The 21,799-nt window shown below is 42.9% G+C and overlaps 1 protein-coding gene across 1 annotated transcript in view; it reads left to right on the top strand.

Moving 5' to 3' along the window:
• The window catches only part of plxnb3 (plexin B3), a 100,970-nt gene extending 82,754 nt beyond the window's left edge, over positions 1 to 18,216 (top strand). The window contains exons 9-40 of the mRNA XM_085345660.1: positions 396 to 555; positions 820 to 928; positions 1,022 to 1,130; positions 1,212 to 1,328; positions 3,403 to 3,516; positions 3,620 to 3,710; positions 4,529 to 4,698; positions 5,040 to 5,191; positions 7,686 to 7,788; positions 7,871 to 8,007; positions 8,090 to 8,266; positions 8,345 to 8,510; positions 8,596 to 8,727; positions 9,467 to 9,571; positions 9,661 to 9,822; positions 9,982 to 10,133; positions 10,390 to 10,490; positions 10,706 to 10,923; positions 11,032 to 11,210; positions 11,320 to 11,386; positions 11,656 to 11,802; positions 11,882 to 11,962; positions 13,064 to 13,142; positions 13,315 to 13,418; positions 13,525 to 13,612; positions 13,787 to 13,953; positions 14,392 to 14,552; positions 14,648 to 14,795; positions 14,891 to 14,955; positions 15,105 to 15,180; positions 15,274 to 15,348; positions 16,638 to 18,216. Of these exons, the coding sequence (XP_085201786.1) occupies positions 396 to 555; positions 820 to 928; positions 1,022 to 1,130; positions 1,212 to 1,328; positions 3,403 to 3,516; positions 3,620 to 3,710; positions 4,529 to 4,698; positions 5,040 to 5,191; positions 7,686 to 7,788; positions 7,871 to 8,007; positions 8,090 to 8,266; positions 8,345 to 8,510; positions 8,596 to 8,727; positions 9,467 to 9,571; positions 9,661 to 9,822; positions 9,982 to 10,133; positions 10,390 to 10,490; positions 10,706 to 10,923; positions 11,032 to 11,210; positions 11,320 to 11,386; positions 11,656 to 11,802; positions 11,882 to 11,962; positions 13,064 to 13,142; positions 13,315 to 13,418; positions 13,525 to 13,612; positions 13,787 to 13,953; positions 14,392 to 14,552; positions 14,648 to 14,795; positions 14,891 to 14,955; positions 15,105 to 15,180; positions 15,274 to 15,348; positions 16,638 to 16,742 (4,017 nt within the window). The 3' untranslated portion in view covers positions 16,743 to 18,216. The remainder of the gene's footprint in view (positions 1 to 395; positions 556 to 819; positions 929 to 1,021; positions 1,131 to 1,211; positions 1,329 to 3,402; positions 3,517 to 3,619; positions 3,711 to 4,528; positions 4,699 to 5,039; positions 5,192 to 7,685; positions 7,789 to 7,870; positions 8,008 to 8,089; positions 8,267 to 8,344; positions 8,511 to 8,595; positions 8,728 to 9,466; positions 9,572 to 9,660; positions 9,823 to 9,981; positions 10,134 to 10,389; positions 10,491 to 10,705; positions 10,924 to 11,031; positions 11,211 to 11,319; positions 11,387 to 11,655; positions 11,803 to 11,881; positions 11,963 to 13,063; positions 13,143 to 13,314; positions 13,419 to 13,524; positions 13,613 to 13,786; positions 13,954 to 14,391; positions 14,553 to 14,647; positions 14,796 to 14,890; positions 14,956 to 15,104; positions 15,181 to 15,273; positions 15,349 to 16,637) is intronic.
• Positions 18,217 to 21,799: the final 3,583 nt, after the last annotated feature.

The raw sequence follows: 21,799 nt of genomic DNA, 5'->3' as shown, positions 1-21,799 counted from the left end.
CATATTTAGTGCCTCACCGAGTATCTTCACAGGGTTTATAAGGATCAGCACAAACATAGGAGTTATTGCGGTCTGAGTGAAATGAATTCAGACAATAACCTTTTAAGATTTTGTGATGTGAAGTAAAGTTGTTTATTTTTAAAATAGAAGGAGAAAAAAGTAACACTGTGAGCTTTTTCAGCCAGCACAGAAGTGGTTTTGTTCTCGTTTGTAAACCTAAAATATATAAATAAGTAAAGAAAAATAATAGAAAGACCCCAAACTGTCAATGGGCGTTTCTTTTTTTGACAGTAAGACAATGGAAGGATTGCTGATACGAGACACAGCTGCTCTAGAGACAGAGAGAAGGGTCCCGATGGAAAAGCAGTAACCGTGTTTCTGTGTTCGTCTCTCAGGTAACGCTGTCGGTCCCCCAGCTTCCCGCCCTCGCAAAGGAGGAGTCTCTGTCCTGCATCTTCGGGCTCCTCCCGCCTCAGCCTGCCATTGTCATGGGAAACAGCATCACCTGCCAATCCCCTGCCCCGGAGCACCTCCCACCTCTGCCCACAGGAAGCAGTGAGTAGGAACTGTGGGCGCGTTCCAATCCTCCATAATACCATCCTACTTAGCATGCCAGAAACAGATTTAGTGTGTCCCAGTACACAGTGTTTCAGAATGAGTCTGCCAAAAATATCAGGAGGTTTAACTGCATGTGAAGCATTTTACAGCACGCAGCAGTTTGAGCGCCGGTGACAGAGTCCGAGTGCAGCACGCAGTGACAGTAAAAACGTCTTCATTCAGGTGTGCTACTGTGTAACTTCTGTCACCTCTCACCTGCAGATCACATGATCCTGCCCGTGTCACTGATGTTTGGTCATGTGACCGTCACAACGGGCAACATGACCTTCTATGACTGCATGGCTGTAAGCCGACTGAACCAGAGCTCCCAGTAAGTCACGTAGGCACAGTGACAGTGCTGTACGTTTATCTGAATCTAAATCAGTGATGGAGGAGACGCTGAAGGCCGTGGTGTGTGTTTCAGGTGTTTGGCGTGTGTCAGCAGTGTGTGGCGCTGTAACTGGTGTCCTCTGGATCAACTCTGCACTCACAACCACAGCTGTCCAAACCAGCACATCATCCTCAACCACAGAGTAAGACGGCCCGCTGCCCCGTCTGTCTCCATCTTTTTGTCTGTCAGCCTGTCTCTAACCCCGCCTCCTCTCTGTCTGCAGGACTCTCCTGGTCCTACTTCCTGTCCGCTAGTCTACGACCTACAGAGCTCTGCTTTAGTTCCCATGGGCCTGAGCGCCACAGTGGTGCTGCGGGGACGAAACCTGGACGTCTACACTGTAAGTCCGCGTCTCTGACCTCATTTCAGTCTGACGGGGATCTAAATGGAGTCTAATCGAATGGTCCCATTAACAGTTTAATGCAAAACACCAAAAAAATGTTTTTCATGTCTAAAACTGTAAAAACAGTCTTTGTTTGAAGTGGATGAACATTAGTCAGATCAGACTGATATTTCATGTTTCGACTGTGTGGTGCCGCAACATCTGCTGTAACCTCCCAAAAAGTGACACTTAGCGTAACCAAGTTAGAGCTTTTGTTTCTTGGAGCCTGGTCGTTGTATCTGGTTGCACTGCTACACTGTTCTCTGTCTGAGTGTGGCGTGCACATAAACACGAAGCCGATTTGATGCTGTTCAATTTAGACAGTCTTCCTTAAGGTGCTTTATATTGTAAGATAAAGATCCTACAATATTACAGAGAAAACCCGAACAATCAGATGACCCCTATGAGTAAGTACTTGGTGACAGTGGGACAGAAAACCTCCTTTTTAGCAGGAAGAAACCTCCAGCAGAACCAGACTGTGGAAAAGAGCCAGAGATTAATCATAACTAACGATTAAATGCAAAGTGGTGAATGAACACGTAGAGAGGTGAGTGAAGAAGAAACGCTCAGAGACTGAAGAGTGTAGGAGTCTCTGTTAGTTTCCGTAAGCCTTGGCTCCTCATCGTGTTTCTACATCTGTGTCTGCAGCAGCTGTAGGCAGGTGTTTCCAGGAGTGCGTCAGGTCTTCTGGCTCCACAAAAAGGAAATTTTTACTCGATATCTGCTTGTTTGTTAACAGCAGCGAGTTCGAGGCAGCTGAGAGAATCATAAATTCATTTTCAGTGTTTTAGTCTGAGCTAATTATCAGGTTGCTGCTGCTGGATGGATAAATTAATTTCATTCTTATGTAAATTGACATTTATGAAGCCACAAGCCGTCTTACAGAACCCTGCGGTACACCACCGTTTGTACAAAATAAAGACTCCTAGAAAAGAACTGCAATAACTCTGAATGTAAATAGTAAAAGGCACAGAATCCTCATCAGCAGCCTCAGTTACTTCTTCATCTTCAGAGCTGTTGTCATCAAAAAACCTCCAACATCAGATAAAAATTCAGCTTTGAACTAATCCTGAAAGCAGCTGCAGCTCCATCATGTTACTGTGATAATATGCACTTAAAAAGTATTGCTTTCAATTAAAATAAACGACCTCCTATATTATGTTCATCCATCAGTCTGCTAATAAAACGTAAGCGTGTGCTGCAATTTATGATTTGGGACTTTCGGATGAATTTATTTAGGGTTAACCTTGGTTTACTCTTCTTAACAAGAAACAAGATCAACATGTGCAAAACCACCACCTACTGACCAATCATTCCAACGCAGCAAAATCCTGTGAACCTCTGTGTGCAGATAGTGAGAGAGTATAGCAGGGATCTCAAATTCATTTTACATCATGAGCCACTGTGATCGTGGACCGAATCAGCGAAACCGCACAGTTTAACCACACACTTAACTCCTGAGACGCTTTAATACAACAAAAAAGTGCAAATTCAACAATACATCTCAGTTTGTCTGTGTGATACAATAATGATACTTTTGGCTTAAATTGTAAGAAATTAATGTGTAAAAATGTTGTTAGCTCAGTGCACAGATTGTTTTTTCTTTTTTCATGTTTTTCCTGTGGACTCACTGTAAAAATCATGAATTCCTGTAGTAGTGAAAAAACGGGAATGTTCTGTTATTTAATTGTTTATATATATCGTATTTACTTTCGTGTAGTATGAATAGGCGTGGGGGAGGTTTTTATCAGTAGTACAAGCTCTAAAAACACAGTTAAAAGTCTAGATTATACACCCTCCTTCACATTTTCAAAGACTGGAATCAGTGGCAGGCTGATTCTAGCCCCCAGGCTTTGTCTGGTACCTACTTTAAAGAGATTGGCCGTTTAGATGAAATGTAACCAGATAAGGCAAAGGTATCCCAGGTATGTTGAACTATTTTCGTGGTACCAGCCTTCGGGCGTTGGTCTGTTCTATTGACCTGAATCACTAAAATCAAACAGCTGAGTGTCTGTGTGTGGTCTCTCTGCAGGATGAAGCTCCGTATGTGTGTGTTGTTGAAATCGAAGGATCCCGGACTAATCTGACAGCTTCTGTGGAGAAAATGCACGACAACACGCACACCTTCACCTGCATGCAGCATCAAGTAAGAGACGCACGCAAACACGTTTGCAGATAATTAGTTAATGGCAGTAACCACACAGCTGATATTTAAATTTCTGTCTGTCCACCTGTCCCACTGTCTGTAGTTTCAACATCCAGTCAGTCAACTTCAGTATTCTGCTCCTGTCTACCTGCGGAGAGGGGAACGACGCATTGATGCCTCACCTGGACTCCGACGTAAGAGCCTTACCTGTGTGCGGATGTAGTGCACACTGAGGGCGTGGGCCTCCTTTACTAATATTTAGACAAAAAATAAGTACACACATGAAATTACACTTGGATTCATGACAAGTTTCTAGTGCCCAGTACTGTTTTTACTAGTGAATCAGAGTGTTGTGTCCCCTGAATCCTGAACTGTATGTGATACATAAAATAAACACAGACCAGGGGAAGAGGAAGCAGGGAAAGGGAAAGCTCCAACCTACGACAAAAGCCTCGCTGCAGTTACTGAAACCATATGTGGAATATTGCCAAGAAATGAAGGTTCAGCAGTAAGGATGAAAGGACATCAATTTCATGGTTATTTCATACAGCTCTAATACCAAAGCATTAGAAAATGAATGGTTTTAAATGTTAAAGCATTTTAATAATTCTAATTTAAACATTTGAAACTCAGATATTATCTTTATTAAGTCTTTGGATCTTTTTTATATAGTATAAAAGATCAATTGCTTATTAGAATTAGAAACGAGCAACTATAGATTTAACTATTTTTGATATTGTTTCTGGTATTAATATCACTACTAGTATTATTCAGTTTAAATATCTGCATTAACATTTTCTAGGACAGCTGTGTGTCATTCTATAACTGTGCATACAGTCTGAGTCTGTGTGAAAAACACTCACTCACACAGACTCATGCATTCACACAGTGATGAGGCCCACTGTGTTTGACCAAAGTCAGCATGTGGGTGAGGATGGGGGTTAATGTTTTCACAAAGACAGAAAGAGAAATGCATTCATGATATTTGTCTCCTTTTCTTATTAATATACAGTCCAGCTGTATGACTGCTCAGCTGGCCAATCAGATTGCTCACAGTGCAGGGCGGTGCCTAAAGAGTACGGCTGTGTATGGTGTCCTGGAAGCCCAGCCCCGAGCTGTGTGTACAGCCGAACCTGCTCCAGTAAACCTGCAGACACCTGCCCGCCTCCTCAGATCACAAAGGTGGGTCTCGTCAAAGTCCACGTAGAGGAAGTCCCGCAACTGTGCACCATACTGGATCAAATCCAGGCAGTAATTTTGATGCCCTGTCTGAGTGAACCTGGTATAACTTTAATTTCAGTGGTCACTGGGACCTAAAAACTGCATGTACAGAATCATCAGTCACATCCAATAAAAGCAGCTTCAAAGGTGGTTATTGGCTATTTGGGGGCAGGACAGCTGCCATCTTTGTGTTCCTACAATTCTCCCGCAGATTTCCGTCTCTCGTCCTTTTATAATGATCGGAAGATCAGTCTGTGTGTCTGCAGAGCTCGTTCAAACTGTTTCTACCTGTCTGTCTGCAGGTGGAGCCTGCCTCCGGTCCTCTAGAGGGCGGCATTCTGGTGACGATCACAGGATCGAACCTGGGCATGAAGTATGAGGATGTGGTGGGCGGCGTCACTGTGGCGGGTATTCAATGCCTGCCTCAGTCTAAAGGTTACAAGATCTCCACCAGGTAACATGATGATTACATTAGTGTTTACGGGATTCATTTATGCAAACGTTCAGCACATAACTGAATCACAGAGAGATGTGATGAGACCTCCCTTTCTGTCTGCTCTGTAACAAACCTGGCAGTCACCAGTTCAGCACAATAACATATCAATAACTGGGATTCTTGATGTCTTGATGATGATAGTCCAGAAGTTTTCAATCCAACAATATTCTTCTGAATGGTGTAAAACCACAGACACCCACTTGTAGACTGACGTAGCAGCCGTGACATCACCCACTGGTTAGTGAAGTCCCATTAAGAAGCCTCAAGTGAGTCTTTATGCTGTCGCCATCTTGGTGTTTTTAAACCATATGTGTGATCTGATAGAGAAACTGAGGCTCCTTTTAGCAGCAGAGGAGTCGCCCCCTGCTGGCCATTAGAAACCATGCAGGTTTAAGACACTTCTGCATTTTTACGATTTTATTTCGTACTGTGGATGTGATCACAAAGCTGTGTACTGACTTCTGACACGTGAAATGACCTATTAAATCCAAACAGTAACAGGTCACCTTTCCGACATCATAATAAAATCAGAAACACTTCCAGCCATGCTTCAGTGCTCGATTGTGCTCATATGTCTCATATTAAAGCGCTGAAACAGTCTTCAGTGAACACCTTGAAACAGAAAAAGTCTAGAATCAGGTGAAATCCTCCAAGGATGCCACTCTAACGTGTCCTCTCTCATTTCCTTTCAGCAGCTCTAACATAGTCAAATATTCTTATTCCTGTCTGTGTGACACTAGCAGCCCGTTGAGTCACTTTTCTTTATTGCCCTAAGGAGCTCTACAACCTGTACAGCGCATAACGCCTCCCATCCTCAGAGCCTCGATTTAGATCAGGGAGAACCTTTAACAGGAGACAAATCTATCTGATGCTCACACAGGGAGAAAATTCAAACACAAGCTTTTATGGAGCGAAGCCTTTTTCTCTTCAGAACTGATTCTGTTTGAACTCACTCCCTCGGGAGCAAAATCTCCATTCTGATTTAGCCTCCGTGCTTTATTTGAATAAGCTATCAGATTGAAATCTTCCGCATGACTTTGTTTAATTTTAGAATACTTTCACCAACTCAGCCTCGGGGATTTCGTATCTTTAGGAACTTTGGGACCTGCTCCAAAGTTTAAAACTTTATCAGTTTAGTTTTATGTTGTTATCTCAACTTCAGCTTGATGTTACCAAGTAAAGACAAACACGTTAACGCTTCCTCGAGGTTGGAACGAGGCTAAATAACAAGGGGAAAAAAAAGAACTGGGTCACATCTTATTTGACCTTCATGGAAAATGTCACAAGGTCAAGAAAAGATGCAAAAGCTTGTGACAGTGAATTCTGTTGACGCTGGTCTTCCGTGATAAAACTACAATTTCAGTAGAGGGACTACAAAAACTTGTGTTCTTAGCTTGATGTTTTATGGAGGCTTTATAACTATGAACAATATAATGTAACATCAATGCTGGTGAAATAAAATGCTGGTATTAAGAAATATTGTTAAATCTAACATCTCCTAACCATATTAAGGCTTTTAGCATCTCTGAAATAGAATTAATTGATGCTAATCCCGAAATATCCCAAATGAGAACATAGCCAGTGTAACACTGTAACCCTCGCTTCACTTTGATCATTTTAATTAAGCTTATTATATTTCTAAATCTACATTACAGATAACACGCAGATTTTAATAAAAGGCTATTATAAGTTCAAAGCATATGCATTATTGTAAAAGATGGAAGCCGCAGCTGTAATTTACACGCTGGCCTCCATCATCGTGTCAGATATTTTTATCTTTGCTTTCATTAATAGTCTTATGGTGCACTCGTTGAGTTGTGGGTTATCATCATCTCCTTTGCTTCCATGAAGGATGCTCCAGTGCATTTGATAAATGAGATTCACAGGGTTTAACCAGGCTTGCTTATTATACGGTTGTCGCACAGGTACTTCTGGGTCACCTGATCCAGCCCTAACTATTATCTTAATCAGAAAGAAAATGTTTTAAAAAGTAAAAAGAGTGAGGATGAGACTGCTACAGCAGTTTAAAAATCTAAAAAGTTCTGAGGATGGTTACTTTGGTTCCTGAGTTGACTTTTTCCATTTCTATTCCAGTGTGGAACCAATCAGGTTCTGAGTTGTGACATCTGTCGTGTAGGTGTAGAAAGACTGCAGCGAGTCGAGTGTGGCTATGTTATCAGAATATGTGATTTTGACCTTGAAAATTGATTTTCCAAAACAGTCACTGGATAAATAGATAAACACACACGTAAGTGACACACGTCAGAACAGTTGGGATGTGGCTATGGTGACTCAGAGCTCAAAGGAATAAACAAAAGTTGTTTTTTTCCCAGTGTTGTTCCACCAATAGGAATCTTCCACAGTCGGCACGCCAGTATAGCTGTCCTCCTCTGCATGGAGACACACAAGCTCATGTTTGCTTTTTCTGTGTGTGTTTGTGTGTGTGCATCAGGGTTGTGTGTGAGCTGCAGCCTAGTGGGAAGCAGAAAGAAGGGCCCATCTTGGTTACTGTGGGAACAACTCGTGGGAGGTCAACAAAGATGTTCACCTATCAGGTAAGACTGAGTAGCCCAGTGTTACGTGGTATCTGGTCACCAGTATAAAGGTATATCTGATGTCTAACATGTTGTGGTTCAGGATCCCCTGCTGCAGGATCTCATTCCTAATAAAGGTCCCGTCTCCGGAGGAACCAGGCTGACCATCAAAGGACGACAGCTGCTCACCGGGCAGACGTCTGACCTGAGCGCCTTCCTGGGCACCCAGCCCTGCTACATGTAAGTACAACGCCACGGCTTCTGGTACTGCAGCACCAATACTACTACTTGCCTGACTGTCTGTCTCCTCGCCTGTTCTCAGAGTTGAAGAGGTGAATGACACGCAGCTGGTGTGTCAGACTGGTTCCAGCAATCGGACGGGTCTCGTCCCAGTTCGGGTTCTGTTTGGTAAAGCCGAGCGGACTATTCCAAACGTTACCTTCCATTACCTCGAAGACCCCGTCATCACCAGCGCCATACCTGCCGAGAGCTTCTACGCGTAAGCGCCAGTCGCCTTACACCTGCACTCGATCCTCACACACACGCACACCTGCTAATTAGCTGTTGACCGTTTTAGGGGTGGGCGTGTCATACGAGTGGAGGGCAGGAACCTGGATGTGGTGCAGCAGCCAATCATATCTGTGTGGGTGGAGCCTCTAGAGGTACAAAGGGTGAAACGGAAGAAACGACTGGCTCTTCTCACCTCCAAGCAGCAGCTTGTCTTTAACAGCACCATGACAACGGTAAGACAAACGGACCAATCGGAGACGAGCTTTTAAAATTCTTAGCCTGTCTCACGCCTGTTTTACCTCCCCGTCTGCCTCTCAGGTATCAGAGCGCTGCTCCATCCTGTCGTCCTCTCAGATGACTTGCCCGACCCCCAGAGTGAACCCAGAGGTCAAAGTTAAGGGCGTCTGGTTTCAGCTTGATAACGTCAGAGTCCACTATGAGAGCATCAAGGTACCTCCCATGATTAAAAGGGTCAAACACCAGGGTGGATTATAGTGAGAATACATCCTTGATGACTTCCTTCACTCGTCCAGTTTTCTTCAGCGTCTGGTCCTGTGACGTTTGATCGTACATCCACGATGCACTGCGAACAGGAGCTGCTCAGAGTCAGTTCTGCTGCTTTCATAGGAGCAGATTAAATCTCCAAAATCTGAATTTTGTCAGTTCAAATACTTTTTAAGGGGTGATACTGGGCTGCTGTATGGATTTATTGGAATTAGGAGTGAAGCGGCACACATGCATTTCTTTATCAAAGCCTAATTTTTTACTTCACTTTAAACACAGTGTGACGCATTAATATGAACAAATGGGGCATATGTTGTCACGTTGCTTCCCTAACGTCTAGCAGAGCCCCACAAAAATTTCCACTTCGTTAATTTTCACATAGTCAAATATAAAAGCATAAAAAAAGGATGCAGATGATTGAAAATAAAGGATGAGGCTCTAGAGGGATTTGAATAGCAATTTACTTAAAAGAAAAGGAAGGGACTGAAAGGGTTTTAAATAAAAGGAGATTAAAAAAAAGCAGATTTTAACTGGAATTATTCCCGAGGCTGAAAAATGAGGCATACGTGCTTTGAAACCTGCCTGACAGACAGAAATCCAGTGTGAATGAAGCCTTACTGAACAATTTTCCACTTCTAATGCTTGATGGAAAACCTTTTTGTCTCTCTGCTTGTCTGTCTTCCAGGGTAAAAGCTTCACTTACTATCCAAACCCAGTTTTATTTCCAATCAACCGAGAAAATCTAGATGTGCCGTTCCGTTTCAAACCTGGAGGAGTGATCGCTGTGGAGGTACAGCAACTGTCGTACGTGAATCCTGAGCCATGCAGACGGAATAAATTCAGATTTAACCTCCGTTTCTGTCTCTTTTCGTCCGTCAGGGCCAGGACCTGACCAGAGCCATGTCCAAAGAGGAAGTGAAGGCTTGGCTTGGAGATCAGGAGTGTGACGTGAAAACTTTGGACAGTACTCACCTGTACTGTGACCCTCCAGAGGTCCAACCACTCAGTGTGGATGACAGCCATGAACTTCCTAGCCTCAAGGTGATCTTTGGTTTTGAGCTGTTGGCTTTTACAGGGATTCATATCCAAGGCAGAGATGCTTTTTAGGGATTTTCCAGCTCGGTTGGTATACAAGGGCCAGTGGTTTACTCATTCTCACACTCAGCCTTTTTCACTCTCTGTCTGCATGTCTTCTGTTAGGTTTTCATGGGAAACCTGCAAGTGGACCTGGGATTGGTTCAGTACGACAGCAACTCTCTGCTGCCTGCTGTCCCATTGGCTGCTCAGATCGGTTTGGGGGCAGGAGCAGCTGTCATCATCCTGTCAGTGTTGGTCATCATCCTCATGTACAGGTAAGTATCCACCTGTGTGTGAAACCAGGTGTGTTTTTAGGCGACTTTTCTGTGCTGTTGTGACGTCTTGTTTTGGATTTTGTTTCCTCTCAAACGCCTTTATTTGTATTTTTGTGCTTAAAAAACAAAAAGGACAATCACTTCATTTTTGTCTGCAGTGACATTTTAAAAGTCGACTCAATGTTTTTATGAGAATATTCTTCATCTCATCATTAATCTTCAGTGTTTTTGTTTTGTTGTTTTTTGCTTTGTGCAGGAGGAAAAGTAAACAGGCTCTCCGAGATTATAAAAAGGTTTTACTGCAGTTAGAAACTCTGGAGATCAACGTGGGAGATCAGTGCCGCAAAGAGTTCACTGGTATGAAAACACATTTTAAATGAACTGCAAACCGTCGTATTGTGTTGGACTTCTTAGTCATCTGGATTTCCTGATGGCAGATCTGCCCAAAAATGTTAAAACTTTAAAGATTTACTGAGCCCTCTGTGTTTGATTGGATACATTTAAATTTAAACTCTTTACGTTTTTGAAATCTCAAGCTGCCATTTGCTCCTCGTATACCTCTTGTCCTTCAGACCTGATGACAGAGATGATGGATCTGAGCAGTGATGTGGGAGGACCAGGAGTCCCCCTCTTGGACTACAGGATATATGCAGAGAGAGTTTTCTTCCCTGGCCAGCAGACGGCGCCACTGAGTCGTCAGCTAGATCTGCCTGAATCGAGGAGGCAGACTGTGGAGCAGGGCCTGCAGCAGCTCAACAACCTGCTCAATAACAGACTCTTCCTCACCAGGGTGAGTGGAGATAGTGGGAGGAGGCAGGAGAATGGTCATATGACGTCTAAGACTCACAGGTGACATTTTTTCTATATGCCTCTGTGTGTGTGTGTGTGTGTGTCTCAGTTCATCCACACTTTGGAGGCCCAGCAGGGTTTCTCCCAGCGAGATCGTGGCTACGTGGCCAGCCTGCTCACCATGGCTCTGCACGACAAACTGGAATACTTCACTGAAGTCATGAAGAGCCTTCTGCAGGACCTGGTGCAGCAGTATGTTGCCAAGAACCCCAAACTCATGCTGCGCCGGTACGCAAAGCAAAAGCAACTTCAGTCACATTAGAACTCAACAGGAAGTCTTTTCAGGTTTAAAGGTGTCTGTCCTACTGATGTCTTGGCTTGCCTGTTTGTCTTTCAGAACAGAGACGGTCGTTGAGAAGATGTTGACCAACTGGATGTCCATCTGCCTCTATTCCTTCCTGAAGGTAAGTGTCTCTCTGGCTCTGTCCCACTGCCTGTCCCATCTCACCAGGTCCCTGACCACATCCCAGTAGAATCATTGAGGTGTAGTCCATTTTTCTTTTGCCATAATTGTTAATTCACATTTCAGCAGAGGGTATCCAGAGATTGATACATTTCTTTTTGAGTGTTGTGAATTAGAACCAATCAAAAAACACGAGATTGTCTCAGTGTTGGGTATAAAACTACCATGCATAATGTTGGCCACCCGGTCGCTGCTCTTTTTGTCTATCAGGAGGTGGCGGGAGAGCCTCTCTACATGCTCTACAGAGCCATAAAGTATCAGGTGGACAAAGGGCCGGTGGATGCTGTGACGGGAAAAGCCAAACGAACGCTCAATGACAGTCACCTGCTGCGGGAGGACATTGAATATTGCTCAGTGGTAACCAGAGTAACAGACATCACACTGATCTGCAGCTGAATCACTGATTCATTTATGACAAGTCATCTCTTTCTCTCAGACTCTGACAGTGCTGGTGAAAAACGGAGTCGAAGTTCAGCCATGTCCTGTTAAAGTGCTCGACACCGACACGATCACACAGGTACATGCTTGTTTGTACGGTAGGGCGGTGTCTATTTTTAATGCCTTCACACCTTTTGGTTATACTGCATATGATAGTAAGTGATATGTGATGGTGATAGTTATTGTGGCTACAAATATATATTTGATTAGCTGAATAAACCTTGCTTGGCATCATTTCAATTCAATTCAGTTTTATTTATACAGCACCAAATCACAACAACAGTTGCCTTAAGGCGCTTTATGTTGTAAGGTAGACCCTACAATAATACATACAGAGAAAAACCCAACAGTCACATGACCCCCTATGAGCAAGCACTTTGGGTGACAGTGGGAAGGAAAAACTCCCTTTTAAAAGGAAGAACCCTATGCCAGAACCAGGCTCAGGGAGGGGCGGCCATCTGCTGCGACCATATGCTGCTGCATAAGAAATAATAGATGATTTAATAATTACTGATGTTTCATCAAGGGACAACTGTTAGGTCATGCAAGCAGCTATTAATCAGTGGCTACAGCCCATATAGCTGCAACTGAGGGCAGCTGTACTCTGTCAAAACCGAAGTCCTGATGTTGCAAACCTGCAAGCTGGAAGGCGGAACAGGTGTTAAATGATGATTTTAAAAAAGTGTTATTTTATCTAAACTGTATTGGTTATATTAATAATACTAATAATACTGTGTGTGTTCATTTGCAGTGTTCATTTGCAATGAAAAGCCCCTGCAGTTAGTAACTGCTAAAGTTAGCCACCTTTGACTAGTTTTCTTACTTTTAGAGTTTTCATTTAGGCAATTACTCTTTGGGGAAATGCCTACCTTCTTGTTTCTGGTTGCCGAAGGGTCCAGTGGCATTTGCAGTGTCTAGCATTGCCATCTTTTGTCTCACCTTTCTGACCTTCTGCAATGTAAGCCCCTCCCAGTCTCGCTATTTTTCACGGCTCACTGAGCTCAGCTACATCGATCCATCGATAAAAAGTGCCCTCTGGTGGCATGTTCTTTCTGTTGCACTACAATACAAAATTTCACTGCAGCATTTAATTTCAGATTCATAGAAGTAGTCGTCTATATTCTTAATTCCACTGGGATTTCTAAATACCTTTGTCACTTTGCTGTCTGCTTGTGTTCAGGTGAAAGATAAGATTCTGGATCAGGTCTACAGAGGAGCTCCATTCTCTCAGAGACCATCAGCTGACAGTCTTGACCTCGGTAAACACCTGTCTCACCTATCTGTTGTATGAGATGGCTGAAAGTAGATTAAATTGGCCGAAGCATTAGTGGGTGTTTTAAATATTCGGTTAGTGGATCTGAGAATGCATAGTGTCATCATATCCGTAGATCCAGACTGGCAGCTCATATGTACCTGTTTCTTTGTCAATAGAGTGGCGTTCAGGCCAAGCAGGTCATCTGACCTTGTCGGATGATGATGTCACAGCAGTGGTTCAAGGTCGTTGGAAACGACTCAACACACTGCAGCACTATAAGGTGAAAACAACTGGCCAATCGTGTTCCACCATCACCACCTTCTCTGCTCCTCCTTCCAGTTGTCCATCTCCTTGTTCACATCGTTCTCTGCTCTTTGGTTCTTCAGGTTCCCGACGGCGCCACAGTCGCTCTCATCCCTCGTTCTCAAAGTTCAGGTGGAGTGGGAGTCAACCAGGTCTTCCAAACTGGAGAGAGTAAGAAACACATCTTAACAGAATATCTCAATATTAAAAATATAATATAACCCTAAAATCTAATACTCCCAGAGATTAAAATTAATGTAGCACAAAAAAGAGGAAAAATAAAACTCTGTGTAAAAGTATTACACCAAAACATGGTGGCTGACCGTCTCTTTATGGTGGCTGCAGAAACGCCAATGCTGGAGGGTGAGGAGGAGGAGGGTCTCCGTCTATGGCACCTGGTGAAGAGCAGTGAAGATCCTGAAATCCCAAAACACAGAAAGAGCAGTATGAGGGAGAGGGAGAGAGCCAAGGCCATCCCAGAGATTTACCTGACCAGGCTGCTGTCCATGAAGGTAACACACATATCCTTACCTTTAAGCATTGTGGGGACGTCAGACATTGTGGGCACCATTGATTCTGGAGGTTAAACAGCAAATTAATTTCACATGGTGGAGATATGCGCAAAATAGATGTGTGTGTGTGTGTTCTGATATTAGTGTGTGTGTGTTGTTGCCATACCATCTTTTACCACTAGGGGGCGGTAAAGAGTTAACTCTCCACCACACACCTCCACAGACAAACTCTTGGTCTGAGGAGTGTGTGGGATAAACACTAAAACCTTTACAGGTATACCTGTTAAATTTAAGGTTATTTTTGTGCAGACTTGTTTGTTTGGTCTCCATTCTATCAGGTAGCTGTCCTTGCCATGTGATAAGTACAAACAAATACACGCCAGAGAACTGACCGCCTGGCTATCTGTCCTTCAACTTTACTTTTCTGTCTCTCACTAGGGGACATTGCAAAAGTTTGTGGATGACGTGTTTGTGGCGATACTCAGTACAAAGCGTCCTCCTCCGATCGCCGTGAGGTTTTTCTTCGACTTTTTGGACGACATGGCTGAGAAACATGGAATTGACGACCCAGAAACTGTCCACATCTGGAAGACCAACAGGTGAGGCACACATCTGGTTATCCGATCGAGATTTTCAACTCCCACAACCCTCTCACCCCTTTCCCTCTCTCTGACCCATGTCTTTCTCCCTCCAGTCTCCCTCTTAGGTTCTGGGTCAACATCCTGAAGAACCCTCAGTTCGTTCTGGACGTTCAGGTGACCGACAGCATCGACGCCGTTCTGTCTGTCATCGCTCAGACCTTCATAGACTCTTGCACCACCTCTGAGCACAAAGTGGGACGGGTAAAAATTCTGTCTCTTGTTCAGCCTGGCTATGTATTGGTTTTGGTTTTTTGATTTTGTTTTCTAGGCTTCATGGTTACTTTTTCTCCAATCAGGATTCGCCTGTAAACAAGCTGCTGTACGCCAGAGAGATCCCCAGATACAAACAGCTGGTGGAAAGGTGAGACAGCTTCTTGTCCCCATTGTTTAACTCATAATGCACTATAGAGAGACTGTTTTTATGCTGTGGGGAAGATAAGATCTAATTTAGCTGATGATTCTTTGAGCCCGAGAGCCGCAGTACTGATAACCTTCTGTGTATGCGCTCAGGTATTACAGTGACATCCACAGTGCTGCGTCAGGCTGTTATCAAGAGATGAATTCCACTCTGACTGAACTTTCTGGGGTCAGTAAACACAGACTGAACAGAGCCTGAAATACTGAAATTCAGCTGTAAGAAAAACTGATGTTAAAACTGTCTTTGCCTGTCTGCCTCCAGAGTTTTGCATCAGAAATGAACAATCTTGTGGCTCTCCATGAGCTCTACAAGTACATCAACAAATATTATGATCAGGTAGTACACACACACACACACACACACACACACACACACACACACACACACACACACACACACTTGTTTTTATATCTCATTGGCATAATGCTTTCCCTAGCCCCTAACCATCAAAAATTAATGCCTAACCCTAACCCTCAACCTGACACTAAAACCACATTTTGAGTCTCAAACATGCCTTCAAACTCGTAGGAATGGGTATTTTGTCCCCGTAAGTGACTGTTGGTCTCCACAATTTTAGTAGCATGCAAATTTTCTGTCCTCACATAGATGTCTAAACATGTACACACACACACAGGCTATGGGCTGGTAATGGCTTGGATGCTATTGGGATGTAGATGGACGGATCAATGGATGGATACTTTAATACTTTAATTTCCCTTGTGGCATCAATATTGTGTTACAGCAGCAAGATAAAAATAAAAATAATGGAGTCTACAATAAATAAGCAACATAGTTAAAATAAAGGTGCCACCTATTAATGAGGGCCTTATACTGTGAGAGAGTGCTGCATGGTATTTATATAAAAGTGATAAAAACAGTAAAGAATGGGATCGTCTGACAGGCATTTTCACCTCTCACTAAATCTATTTTCAGCCCTGACTTTTTTTTTTAAGCAACTGTAAGTAGATTACAGGTTCATTGTCAGGTTTACCTGATAACTTTTTTTTTAAATAAAATAAAATAAAAAATAAATTATTTTATTTACAAGAAAAGAAACAGAACAGTAAATCTGATTTTATCTCAGCATCTGTTTCTAAATAAATCTAAATGTTGAAGTCAGTGTATCCAAGTAAGTCACGCTGCCAGATCATTATCTGTTTTTTATGATAATCTGTGAAAAAATAGCCATTTTATTTGTTTTTATTTATAGGAAAAATAAAATATAAAAGTAGTTCTGAGGGAAAACTTATCTTATACTACAATATGTGAGTCCTCCACAAGTCTTCTGATTAAGAAACAGTTTGTGTCTGAATAGTTCGTATAAAGTTTATTTACTGTGAACACCTGTAAGTTCTCACTTAGCACTTTAATTGCACTACAAATGTTTTATATACATTTGCAGTGCATTAAGTGTATTATATAAATAAAATACTTGGTAACAGGTGCACTCTGTTCTTCTGAAGAAATCACGAAGTATTCAGATTACATTGCATTTTTGCAATCCAGTGGTTAAAATGACAGATTACAATAAAAGAAACAAACATGTATTTGGTTATTAGCAGCTCTCTAGACTAATCTTACACTTCTGCACTTGTCCAACTCTCTGTACTGTGTCTACTGCTCAGATCATCATGTCTCTGGAGGAGGACAGTTCAGGGCAGAAGATGCAGCTGGCCTATCGGTTGCAGCAGGTCGCCGCCTTGGTGGAGAACAAGGTCACGGACCTCTGATGTGTTTTTATCTTAAATGAGGAGAGGAGGATGATGGAGGATGGGGATGAAGAATCATAAGAAACATCTTTACAAAGACTGAAGCAGTGGAAATGACTGGACTGCTGTGGCACTGTGTCTTCCTGCTGTGTGCATCTGTGTGTGTGTGTGTGTGTGTGTGTGTGTGTGTGTGTGTGTGTGTGTGTGTGTGTGTGTGTGTGTGTGTGTGTGTGTCAGGATATATGAGCTTTTATAGTCCGACTCAAGAGATCCTAGGTCTTTAGATTTCCTCACAGAGCAGCAGCACTGAAACTAAAGTTAAACTAACCTAAACCAAACCTGAAGCCGCATTACGCCGACTGACACCAGCCTATGGTGGAGAATGACAATCTTACCAATTAGATCAGGGAATATCACCATCACCTGCTGCCTTGCACTATGTTTCCCAGAGTTCCCTGCTGTTCTACTGTCTGTGAGTCAAAAAGCACAAGTGAAATACTCAGATTCTCATGTATTGATTATTGAGCTCCTGGTCGCAGACGTGCTGTTTGTAAGTTTCGCCTTTTCTACTGAAACCAGCAGCTCTGATGTTGCCGATCTGGGCAGAGTTTTAAGAAGCGCAATAAAAGAACCAAAATCAGGGAGCATTTAAACCACGTTTCAGCGTGACTCCAGTTTCTCATTAACAGTGACCTGCTGGTCCCAGTCCTTCCAGCCTTCCTCAGTTACAGGTGTGGGTCCAGACTGCTTCATCAATCTGTTTTGTATGAGTGCAGCTTTAGATTTAGTTTGAAACTAAACCAGCGAGTGCTGAATGTGACCAAGTGAGGATCTGTGTCAGAGATGAAAACAAATTCAATCCACATCTTTTTTAAACTGTGGACTCCAAGGAAGGGACTGCAGTGGTAACAGGATCCAGTGTGACAGTCCTCTCCTAGACTGTCCCAGACTAATGATCCAGTCTGAACTTTAGCTTTAAGAAGAGTGAGAGTTTGAAGCTTAGTCTTCAAAGTAAACAGGGTGTCTGCTTCCCAAAGCCAAAGTGGGAGCTGGCTCTACTTCTCTTTCTATTTTAGGAAACCCTTACTCTAGACAATCCTTTTGATTTCACCAGATGTGTTCAGCAGCATCTCTCCACTCTGATATGCTGAAAGGAAAAAGTACTTTTACCACTTACAGAAGTAGTTATGAATCAGGTGGGTGTCATGCATGCTCATACACACCACAATTGCAAACTTCAGCCACAGTCCTCACCCACATCAGCTGGTAGCTCAGCATGTTTTTAACTGCTTCAGCCTGCCCGCAGTTGCTTTGATGTGCAAGCTGCTTTGCAGCCCAGCTTCACCTTTCATGGTGCATCTGACTTCATCAAAGTGATATATCTTCACTGATGTCTGCTCTGCCCTGTGCTGGGTCTTTATCTTGCTCTCCCTGCCTATTGCTGATGTGCATTGAAGGATATGTGCTCTAATGTCATTTTATTTCTAATTGTTAAAGTTCATAGATTATTTTAATGTTATAAATAAACCCTTTTGAATTGTCTATTCAGAAGGGTTTATAACCGTTTTCCTGTAACTCCATAATGAAGCTAAGAAGCAGGTCACTATGGCTATTGTGTGCAAGAAGGAGGCAGTGGTGGAGACGGAGACTGGAGTCACACTGAATGTTGAACTGAAACATTGAAGTCGAACCTGCTGAAAAAACAATCTAAAATCTGTGGGAGGAGTTAAAGAGTGTGTGTGTGTGTGTGTGTGTGTGTGTGTGTGTGTGTGTGTGTGTGTGTGTGTGTGTGTGTGTCTGTGTGTGTGTGTGTCTGTGTGTTTGTGTAAGCGACATAAAGAGATAAAGAGTGGCTGTGTGCTAGCTAGTTACTAACTTATTGTGTGTACATACTGTAAGTCCTATTTATACTTATTTAATCCCAGCTGTGCCTTCACTCTTGCAGCTAGGTGGCACTGTCTGTTCTGACAGCAGCCTTATTGATCACGTATCCCCCTGCTCATTGGGAAAATAAATCAGTTTAAATGCTTAACTTGTATTGAACCAGGGAAGGAAAAACAACAACAGCAACTTACACAAACCCTGACAATATGCCAGAAGAACCCACCCCCACCAAACACAACAGAGTAAAGCCACAAACCCTGAGCACAAACAGCACGTACCACACTGTGCTCGGCTGCTGTTTCAGGTCACAGATTGTGGCGATTGTAGCTTCCTGTTTTTCTCTGCTTGGCGTGTATGTCCCCCAGCATTTCTGCTGAGTTGCAACTGTTAAAAATGTTTTTTATCATTAGGTGGACGCAGTGTACTTCAAGAACGAAGCTACGAGTAACTTGAAACACTGGTCCAGGTGTCGTGCCACGGTTGTTACCGACTGCTGCCACATCCATTGTTATGGTAGCCGTTTTCATCTACTTTAGATCTGCTGAGCTACACGTGACAGGTATTAGTTTACAGCTCTGATATCAGATCTGCCCGAATCTAATGAGTGAAGTTTAAGAGATCGAAGGCTCATTTTTATTACCATTACCCAACACACGGTGGTAAAAGGAAATTGTAGACGTAGCTGCTGCATGCTACTAATGAAAAAAGGATGGGCGATGAATTCAGCAGCCTGAAGAAAAGAAAAAAAAGGAAGAAAAGAAAGAAATCTGGTGGTGCACCGCTGGATCCTCCTGCATTGCTTGGCAGATGGCAGCAGGGTGAACAGGCTGTGGATGGGGTGGGTTTTATCTGTGCATGTATCTCACCAGTATCACTTTTACTGGGTAGATGGATGCTGCTGATGCCCTGCGTGGTTTTAATCACCAACCACAGAGCTTTCAGGTCTTGGGCTGTTCACATCCAGTACCACATTTTAAATCTATGGATGCTTTCTCGTTCTCATCAGTATTGTAATGTTTATAGCACAAAAACGGTCGGAGCCCTCGAGGATCCGGACTCACTGCACATACCGGGATTAAAGGGTCGTGTAAATTCCAGATCCCGGTTTAAAGAGTCGACATCTCTCGGGATATTTGGATTCTGCTCGACGTCACAGCTGGGTCTTCAAGGCAGCCATGATGTTTCAGCTGTTAGTGTGTCGTCTTGGTCTTTGTGGATGGCGTTGACGACACTGGGTGCGTGCCCCCGGTGTTTATGGCCTCTGGCTGGACTGAACCTAGCAGGTGGACTCTGATGATGGTCCCTGCTACTGAACTGAACCAAACCAGAGACCTGAACCAGATTTTGCTGACCCAGTTCTTCCTGCTGGACTTTTCTTCTTCTTCTATTTCTGACTCTGTGTTTTGCTTGTGTGCTTTTTGAGCCTGTGTTTGACCCGTAGTTGTAGTTCTTCGGTCACAATAGATTTCTGCATGCGTGTGTTGATGATGATGATGATGCAGATGCAGATTTATGGTGCTTCTTCAGTATAATTTTCTTTCTTTTGTTTTAAAGGTGAGGGGCGGGGCTTAAAACCTGCCTTGTCAGTGATGATGCGCATGTCACCTGATCTCTGTACAGTTTGATCCTCAGCTCTAATTGGTTGAGCTCTGTTTGTTACGAAATTGTTTTTTTTTTTCTACTATAAGGGAATAAAAAATAAATAAAAGAAACTTTAAGGGTTTGTATAAAAGAACTCCAGGATCAGTTGTTTCTACTGACTGTGTACAGTTTGCTAACAGTGTGTAAATGTGCCTGTAAATACCTGTCTGAGGATGATGATGATGATGATGATTCAGTCTGCAATGGAAATGTGCTTTTATTGTGAAAAGGCAGGAGGCCAAACACAATTTGTATCATGTAAAAATAAAGTTATAATTTTAACAGTTCTCAGCTGTGCTGTGGCATCTCAAACTTCAGTTCTGATGTCATGATGACATCATTTCTCACGACATCATCATGAGAAGTCTGGATTTTCTGTTTCCTGGGGGGAAACGAGGCCCTCTGGACCTGTAGCAAAAAACATTTTTCCTTCTGGATTATTTTTATCATGTTTTTGACGAAAGAGGTGAGACAGTATGTTTGGATCTTTTTATGAATCGTAATAAATCACCTTTCTTTAGCTCCTAGGGTTGTCACAGCCCCATGACCCACTTTATAGCATCAACCATTTTGATTTCAGACCATTGAATGAGCAGCAGCAGAGATGTTGGTGTTGGAAAAGTCACAAACTTTTGCCATCTCTCTCTCCTGTAGTTTGTGTTTTGCCCTTGGTCTCCCTCTGCTCCAAAGAGAAGGAAAGAATAGTCAGGACAACAGGCTTTTTACAACATGAAACCTTCTTCATCTCTTTCATTTTCAAGCTTTTCAAATAAGATATGAAGTTCATGCATAAGTTCAACAAGAACAATCTGCAATATTAACTCATCTGCTTGCTTTCCTGGATGTTTAGCTGCTAGTCACTACCATTTTCCCATGCTGTCAAACTCCGTACTGGCATCATTACACCAGTCCAGTCATCTTCTTGCCGCCTTCTTTGACCCAGTCAGCCGCCACTCTGCATGCTTTGAAGAAGAGCACTGAGATACATTCTCCCTTTCAGACTCTCCTTCCCATCTTCACCTCACCCGAGTTACTCACTCCATCCAAGCCTTCATCTTAATCTTCACCACCATCAGGACCTAAACTACGGGGGTCCTGCCCTAAATCCTGTCCCCGCTGGGATTCCATTCTGCCATGATGGGTCATCAGAGTCCAGTGGCCAAATAGATGAATTAATTTCTCTGTCTCAATAGATTTTGTTCAGTTCTTCCGAATGATCTCTCCATATTGAAATAATATTTGGCACAGCTGCAGTGTGCATCATTTATTGTTATATTATTGCCTTATTACAGCTGCTTTTATGATCTCACTTGTAACGGAGATTATGGTAACATATATTACAATATTTCATATTGAACCTTTATTTAAATTCATAATAAGGCAACGTGACAAGATAGCATACCTTTCAGTTAAACAAAGGGCAGTAAGAATGTGTCATCATTCTCAAAAATATTTGAAACTACTTCTAGAGAAAAATACTTGTGCTAATATTCCAGCTGTGTGTGTGTGTTGGCTCTTATATGTGCATCATCAACTTGAGCATGGCTCACAGA

This window comes from Diplotaxodon limnothrissa, linkage group LG20 (assembly GCF_057381915.1).
Source record: "Diplotaxodon limnothrissa isolate DT_005_m linkage group LG20, D_limnothrissa_male_GT1.1, whole genome shotgun sequence".
NCBI classification, from domain to species: domain Eukaryota; kingdom Metazoa; phylum Chordata; class Actinopteri; order Cichliformes; family Cichlidae; genus Diplotaxodon; species Diplotaxodon limnothrissa.
This window is presented reverse-complemented; position numbering and strand designations above follow the sequence as displayed.